The sequence below is a fragment of the Sphaeroforma arctica genome (assembly GCF_001186125.1).
Source record: "Sphaeroforma arctica JP610 unplaced genomic scaffold supercont1.1006, whole genome shotgun sequence".
In the NCBI taxonomy this organism is placed as follows: Eukaryota; class Ichthyosporea; order Ichthyophonida; genus Sphaeroforma; species Sphaeroforma arctica.
Window position 1 is genome coordinate 6,616 of NW_014039552.1, and position 8,385 is coordinate 15,000.

At 41.4% G+C, this 8,385-nt stretch overlaps 2 protein-coding genes across 2 annotated transcripts in view; both read left to right on the forward strand.

Annotated features, from left to right (window-relative positions):
* Nucleotides 1–248: 248 nt before the first annotated feature.
* SARC_09637 (serine/threonine protein kinase) lies at nucleotides 249–1,631 on the forward strand. The gene has a single exon (XM_014296340.1). It carries the CDS (start codon nucleotides 497–499, stop codon nucleotides 1,478–1,480), a length of 984 nt encoding a protein of 327 aa, XP_014151815.1. The 5' UTR covers nucleotides 249–496; the 3' UTR covers nucleotides 1,481–1,631.
* A 4,129-nt stretch (nucleotides 1,632–5,760) lies between these two features.
* Nucleotides 5,761–8,385, forward strand: part of SARC_09638 (hypothetical protein) — a gene marked incomplete at both ends in the record, with an annotated part of 3,370 nt that continues 745 nt past the window's right edge. Inside the window, 2 exons of the mRNA XM_014296341.1 lie at nucleotides 5,761–6,023; nucleotides 8,236–8,385. The exon at nucleotides 8,236–8,385 is cut by the window's right edge and continues 745 nt beyond it. Coding sequence (XP_014151816.1) covers nucleotides 5,761–6,023; nucleotides 8,236–8,385 — 413 coding nt within the window. The remainder of the gene's footprint in view (nucleotides 6,024–8,235) is intronic.

Consider the following 8,385-nt stretch of genomic DNA (forward strand, 5'->3'; position numbering starts at 1 on the left):
CCCAGTCCCCAGTCCCCACCACTCTCGTCCACACACCCGATGAGTCACCAACTCGCCATTCCCAACAAGTAAATAGCAATGTATAAATATTTATTTTGGAGTAGCTATTTTGACCGAAAAGAGTTATTTTACAGTTCAGAGTCATCAGAACGGACAACTCAGACATCACCAATTCACCATCCACCCCCCGAGTCCCCGACTACGTCTACTCACCGTCACCAACTCACCATTCACTGCAGCGGGTCCAGGCCGCAGTCCACTCTTCTTAATTTTATATATATTTTTCCTGTGCCCTGTGTTCAGCGACTTTATCATGAGTTGCCGTCTTCCGATTTATTTCAGAATTCCGATGCAATATTCAAATATACATTGATGTCTTTGGAGATCTCAAGTCTTTGTAATAGTTTTGAACATTCTGGACAACATATAGACAGAGTGCCTTCCAACTTGGAACGACATACGAGTTTGTCATCGGTACGAAGTATTCTAAGAAAGAATGCAATCTGTATTTGAACCACGCCGAAGTGCAGCCGAGGACAGCTGCACATGCAATAGGAAGCCTTCCACAGAGAAGCTTGGACTTAAATTAATGAAATATAGTTCAGGCTATCACCAAGTAATCGAAGTACTACAACACGGAGCTACGTCTATTGTTATGTCCGGAGTCAATCCGCATACACACGAGCGAGTAGCGATCAAGCAGCTCAAAACAGATGAAATTACCACAGAGGCACTTGTTGAGGCCATGAGATGCGAAATCATTGCACACGTAGCAATGGAAGGACACATTAATGTGGGTCGGCTTTTGGGTGTAGAGTTGCCTGTTGTAGACAATAATTCTGGAACTCTAACAGGAAAACCTGCGCTGATTTTTGAACTGTACGAGCACGGAGATCTACTTGTACATGTCGAAACTCACAAGGGTATACCAGAATCAGTAGCTGTGATTGCAATCAGAGGGGTATGTGAGGCGCTTGCTGCACTGCATGAGAAGAACTTAGTCCATCGGGACATTAAATCGGAGAACGTGTGTGTAGGTAATGATGGTTATATTAAACTCATAGATTTTGGATCAGCACGAAGTATGGGACCTTCGGGAGAACCTTGGGTTATGACGGAACGTGATTTCAGGGCGGGCTCTCTGCCCTACCTGGCGCCCGAATTTTTCACTACCGAATCGGGAGAGTCGTGCGATCTGAAGGCTGTAGATGCATGGGCGTTCGGAATCTTTATATATTCCGTCCTCACAGGGGTGCTGCCTTTTCGGGAAGCTACTGTAACATGCGCGGACTTTGCGAGGTATAGCCAAAAGGGGTGCTCAGAGACCGCGAACACAGAGGGGGAGAGCGAGGAAGAGAGCGATAGTGCTGTTTCCAATTGGCCGGGATTATCACCGCGCATGTCAAATATTATACGAGGTTTGCTTAGGTTGGATCCTGTAGAGCGCTTGACTATAGAACAGTGTCTGGGGTTGCTGTGACTGCTTGTAAAAACGATGGTCGTCAAAATAGCGACGTCATCAGAATTCGAAAACAAAGAAAAACATGCATTAAAGTACGCATTTAAAGTCATCAATTTATAGACTCACTCACGCTTCGAAAACTCAGTTGCTTCCCTGCGTCGCTTTTAGGCCTCTATTTTACTATTCGCAAATTCTAAGACAGCCTTCTAAATGAGACATGGTTCTAAATATTTAGATTACAATGATGGACTGTTTGACGGCACAATAGTGTTCATGGTATATGAGGGTTGTTGGGGTTTTTTTGCTTCTCATGATACACAGTCAGTAGAACTTTAGCTTTTATAGTAATTGTTGTTCTTGCATCTAGTAGAGAGTTCTATAATTTATCCCGGAATGCGTTTAACCTGTTGGGCACCGCGACGTTCTTTCCCATCATTGTTGGAATTAGCGCTTCAAATTTGCTTCTGTCGCTTGTCAGTCGGTCACCTGTCACCATTCATCAATTCACCATTAGAAAAATTGAAAATGCATATCCAAATTGTTGTGGCTTTGCTGCCCGAAGAAGTGGGCTATTACCTAATTCCCACAGTATTTAGATTTTGCCATGTAGACTCGATACTACAGACAGTGCAGAGACTATAGCTATTTTGTGTCGTCTGTGGTTGACGTTACAGTCCAGACTGATTGTGGTGTTTACAACTGTGAGGAGTTCGAGTGGTAACACGCAGATATTTCTTTCGCAACGGAAACTAGAGAGTATAATGGTAGCGTTTGTACCGTTGCAATTGTAATATAGCGCGACTGGATAAATTCGTTCAATTGTATGGCAATTTGACGGAGACAGTAGTACTGCAGTGTAGCCAGTAGTTATATAGTGTGGACAGTAGTACTACAGTGTATCCAGTAGTTTTATAGTGTGGACAGTAGTAACACGTCGTAGACAATGGCAGCACAGCGCAAGCATTAGTAGTAGAAAGACACTGGCCAGTATAGATTCTTGGAACGTATAGCAGACTACTGTAGTTGTGTGAAGACTGTACTATTGGTATTAGTATAGACTGCGTAGTAAGTATTAATGTTGACTATGTAGCAAGTATTAGTGTATACTATGTAGCAAGTATTAGTGTAGACTATGTAGTAAGTACTAGGTTAGACTATGTATTTATTAAGCATGTGTAGACCAGACATAGTAAATATTGGTGTGCAATACCTAGTAAGTATTAGTGTAGACTATTAGGTATTTGTGTAGACTATGTAGGAAGTATTATTCAGTTTAGGCTGTTCAAAGTGAGTATTAGTTGAGACTGTGAAGTAAGTTGGCATAGACTATATAAGAACAATTAGTTTAGACTATATAGCAAGAAATAGTGTAGACTATATAGTATTGGTATTAGTGTAGACTATGTAGTAAGTATTAGTTTACACTATGTAGTAAGTATTGGTTTAGACTATATAGTAACTGTCAGTGTACACTATCTAGTAAGTACCAGTGCAGACTATATTGTAGATATTAGCGTAGACTATTTAATAAGCAATAGTGTAGACTATTTAATAAGCAATAGTGTAGACTATTTAATAAGCAATAGTGTAGACTATGTGGTAATTTAATAGTGTAGACTAATTAGTAAGTTTTAGTACAGACTATGTAGTAGTAAAGTTTGTAGTAAGTAGTAGTATAGACTATGTATCAGTATAGACTATGTAGTAAGTATAGTATTCTGGACAACAATATAGTAAGTATTAGTGTAGACTGTGCAGTGAGTATTAGCCTAAACTATGTAGTAAGTAATAGTGTGGACTGTGTAGTAAGTATTTGGGTAGACTATGTAGTAAGTATTAGATTAGTTTAGACCATGTAGCAAGTGTTAGTGTAGTCTATGTAGCAAGTATTAGTATAGACTATGTAGTAAGAATCAGTTTAGACTATGTAGTAAGTATAGACTATGTAGTAAGTATTAGTTTAGACTACGCAGTAGATATCAGTGCAGACTATGTAGTAAGTATTAGTTTCGACTATGCAGTAGGTATTAGTACAGGCTATGTCGTACTAGGGTAGAATATGTAGTAAGCATTAGTATAGACTGTGGAGTAAGTATTAGTTTAGACTGTGTACAGAGTATTAGTTTATACCATATAGTAAGTATTAGTGAATACTATGTAGTAAATATTGATCTAGACTATGTAGTAAGTATTAGTTTAGACAAGTATCAGTTTAGACTATGTAGTATGTAATAGTGTAGACTATGTAGTAAGTAATAGTTTAGACCATGTAGTATGTATCAGTTTAGATTATGTTTAATTAAAAGGGCAGTGTAGAGAAAATACAATACATCCTACTCGTGGAATCCTCACCGAACTGCACTGCCCATCACCTCTGAGTAGGTATACTAATAATCTCGCAGTAGATCAGAGATACGGATTTGAACTGCGCACGTGCTGTGTTGCGCAAGCCATAGGAACAGATTCGATATGATCACCTGAGACTGAGGACCCGTTAGTCAACTCTACATGTATTCAGAGGCAAACAATATTTTCATGCGAGTTTTGTGGAACTACAACCAGATCGGTTGTGGGACTTTATTTAGTTCGTGGTCCTTCAAGCCATAGCCCTCTAACTTGTACTTTCAAGCACTCGTCCAATCAGGGGGGTTTAATTATCCTCTCTCTACTAGGAGAGAGTCATATTTGGACAGGGTCATATTTCAGGTGTCAGGTTGTGCAGCACAAAGAAAGTTACCGCTCGACTTCACCGGAGGTTGCAGAGAGGCCACGAATTACGCTCAGTAGAATGACAATTGACAATTGACAATTGACAAAACGTGACAGAGTCGTGCTACTGTATAACGCAGGGACGTGTTACTATAGTAACGAAGGATACTTTCAGGGAAATATGTTGCTATAGTAACAGGGTATACTCTCAGAGACATAGTGATACTCCTATCTCGTCAATCGACGAGTGAGCTGGACACAGGTGGGTTCTGTTGCGGCTACAGTGAGTGAAGACCTGCGGGTGGCCTATGTGCAGAAGAGATCTCAAGCGATTGATCCAGGATAGACTCTAGTGGCAGAACACGTGGTGTTAGTACAGCACTGGGTACACCGGACTGTAGTCTAGGTTTCACACGCCGTTGATTGAATACGAATTGGGGTGTGGGCTCGACAGGCGAGTTAGTAGCGCTACGAAAGACAGTGAACAGGATCAAACACTCACGATCAGAGGGATTTTTCAGAGCCTGATGAATGAGATTGGTACAGCTCACCTCAGTGCACTGCTTTAGTGACACAAACAACCAAGCTATACAACAGTTGAGGTTTGAAAAAACGCATCGAGTGGCCTAGGGTTTGGTCTGTGTATCGCTCTAGTACAAGCAATCAGGCTATCAGGTTGTATAACACCAACATCCGAGTATTGCCAGAGAACAACCAGTGACATAAACACTTCTTAAACGGCGCACACCCCATTAGTATAGGTATTGAGTGCCAGCGAGTTGGCACAGGATACCTCGGCATGGCTTGTGTGTGGCTGTGTGCCTCTTGTGGCTCGTATCTAGGATCCATCTTCCACCGCCTTTATATCGCAAAATCAGCTATTTTAACGTCTATTTATCAGTATTTTCTTTATAGAGTTTAAAAAAAAATACAAAGTTTTTGCAACCCGTGCTGTAAACGTTTAACGCAACCGCATAAATGATTGAGTAATATACGTTTTAGAATAGAAGGATAACCTGATCAGTGCTCACTCAGCCCAAATCTCGACGGAACTTTTAGTTAAAAAACAATAAAAACTCACCTTTGTCGCAAAAGCGATTGAACTTTATTGTACGTTTTTTTTTAAATGTGTAAAAGAAGATAAACTGCAGCTCACAAGTCACCACATAATGTATTTTTAGTAAATATATAAAATACCCCGCGCTCACAGTTGAAATCCCAATGTTACAAGGTATGTACATACGTTTTATAATGCATCCTACTACTGCTATACATATATGATATAGAACTTCAACGCAAAAACGATTGATTTTGCACCGTTTTAACGAGAAGCGAACCGAGGGGAGCTAATTAAATAAATATGTACGAATCGCTCATATAAATAAATATATTTTTTGTAATAGTACATAAATAAACAGCAAGAAGAACCCCAAATCACCTAATATATTTTTTTTTTAAACATAGCAAGTATCACCTGTGCTTATGGCAAAGCAAGCAGTCCTTCAAGGAGAAGGCCACGGACGCATGCATTGCAAGCACTCGCCCCCGAAACGGTGTGTATACAGGTACATATATGTAAAGAGTGCATGATGGAGGATCATCCTGAAGAGGAGGACATCTTCATTGGAAAGGCCACACTCACACCCAACCAGGTGGATCTGCCAGTTAGTACTGGTGGCTTGCTTGGCGGAACCGCAGGTAGGGACTCGCCCGACCACGTGCTCACCAAGAAGCACGTGTGCACAAACCCCAATGCTGGAAGTTCGGTACTGCTATACAACCTGCACTCGGACTCCGATGGGAGCGCTGACGAATACGGGGAGGACAATCATGACATAGTTCCAGATGAGAGGTGTGTGCCTGGGTTTGGCTGGCTAGTTGGTTGTATCTTTATATTGGAGAGTATATGCATTGGGTGGTCTTTGTGTATGTTAGAGGTGTGTGTATTGTATGCATATTTCATATCTATTTCGCTGAGAGTACACGATTTGCGTGCGTAGCCTACTCTTGCCATATATGACCTTAATATGAAGTATGTGTACAGTTTGTTGACCGGGAGAAAGTTCAGTATTTATATGCCTAGAGGGTCCATAGGCCAAGTATCATGTTACGTGCTTGTGCCAGAGAGCCTGACTGTCTCACTACAGCTCATATTCTATGCCACATGCCGGGTGCCTTGCACACACCTTCCTAGACACCGTTACGTACGCTGGGCGTACACTCGTTCTCAGTACAATATCGTGCGTAAGTTGGTTTGTGCAACGAATCACTTAGCGCACTTGCTTTATATTGCTGGATACAATCATTGTTGCTATAGTTACGAGCTGTGTGTGTTCACTTGCCTCATATAACTGAATGTGAGCGTTGCTATAGTTTCGAGCTGTGAGTGTGTGAGAGCTGTCTGATGAATATGTCTTCTGGCGATTACTGTAAACTGACGTATATGCTGTATGCGGGTGTATACACGTGTATGCCAATCGGTCTCATTGCCTGGATTCTTAAGATATGATTGGCGGTTATAAATAACTCGACTAGCAAGGTGCGTTCGGTGCTGTAACAGAACTGATACACGCTATCTATCAACACACCGATGAGACGTCCAATGAGCGGTATGTGTAGCCCGACTATGGTACAATAGCTCCCAGGCTGATGTTGCATATATATCATGTTGTATTCAGAACCAACGAATAAGAACGTTGTTAGAGACGCGTGTGGGCCAAGTATGTAATCCGTTCCGTGAACACTGTAGGTCGTTGTAGGCTGCCCACAGATGCTGAGCAAGCGTATCCCATGCAGTTGTGCCAAAAATCGAACGCAAGAACATCCGTCGTGCTAGGAAGTCTGTAAACGTATGAGCGTATTTTGTAAACGTATGAGCGCATTATGTAAACGTACGAGCTCATTATGTACATTATGTAAACGTATGAGCGCATTTTGTAAACGTACGAGCGCATTATGTATACGTACGAGCTCATTATGTAAACGTACGAGCTCATTATGTAAACGTACGAGATCATTATGTAAACGTACGATTTCATTATGTAAACGTACGAGCTCGTTATGTAAACGTACGAGCTCATTATGTAAACGTACGAGATCATTATGTAAACGTACGATTTCATTATGTAAACGTACGAGCTCATTATGTAAACGTACGAGCCCATTATGTAAATGTACGAGCCCATTGTAGATAAGAGGCTGTCTCATCCTCACATAAAATCAACAGCTGCGCATAGCAACCGATTATCTCACGCCTTGGAGTGTGGGTCGGCGATTGAGGTTGCAGTTTTCAAACGTATTGGTTGGAACACGCCCACCAGTGACATCTCTGTTATGAAAGCGTTTCACTCAAAGGTCACAGTTACGCTCGACTCTCCGATTAAATAACGGAAGTGCTTTCTATGGTACGCTTATAGTTACCTCTTTATGGTACGCTTATAGTTACCTCTTATGGTACGCTTATAGTTACCTCTTATGGTACGCTTATAGTTACCTCTTATGGTACGCTTGTAGTGTGTATCAAATAAATCTGCATCTGCCAAAGTCCCCCGGTGTTAGTCTCCTGAGAAGTGGGAGGTTGTATTTCCTTATGGCTCTTGGACTGGGTATTGGGTCTATTGCTGTTGGTCTGTGTGTCCCAGTGCAAATGTTTCAGTCCAGCACTTGAGGAGTATGTTTCTGTATACATACACGCTTGCTTGTTCATATGTAATGGGTAGGTTTTAGTAGACGTACACGGGATAGCTTGCAGAGATAAAGGAAACTGTATTTATGTGTGCTATGTGTATATTCGGAAGTATTTGCAGAAGAGAATGTATCCACAGATATACGCACGTATAACTTCACAGATGTGCTATCTCGATTTAAAAAATACAAGGGAGTCCATAACACACACACACACCTTGAATCCATGGAAATCAAATACAGCTATGAGTACGTATGTACATCGCATCTACACATGTGCATGTACATGTACACATGAATGCTCGTAAGTTAAATGCGTGAAACATAACCATGAGTTGATTTGTGTTTAATATTCTATGTTACTGTTTTTCATTGTGCAGAATGCCTACGTGGGTGACTCGTGTACGTGGACGGTTGGGTCTCTCTAGTCTCTCTATAGTGGCGAGTCTGATACTCGTGTGTATAGTTGTGGGGTTGGGTGTGCACGTGCTGCTGTCTGATTCTGGGTCTGATTCCGAGTTGTCGAACTC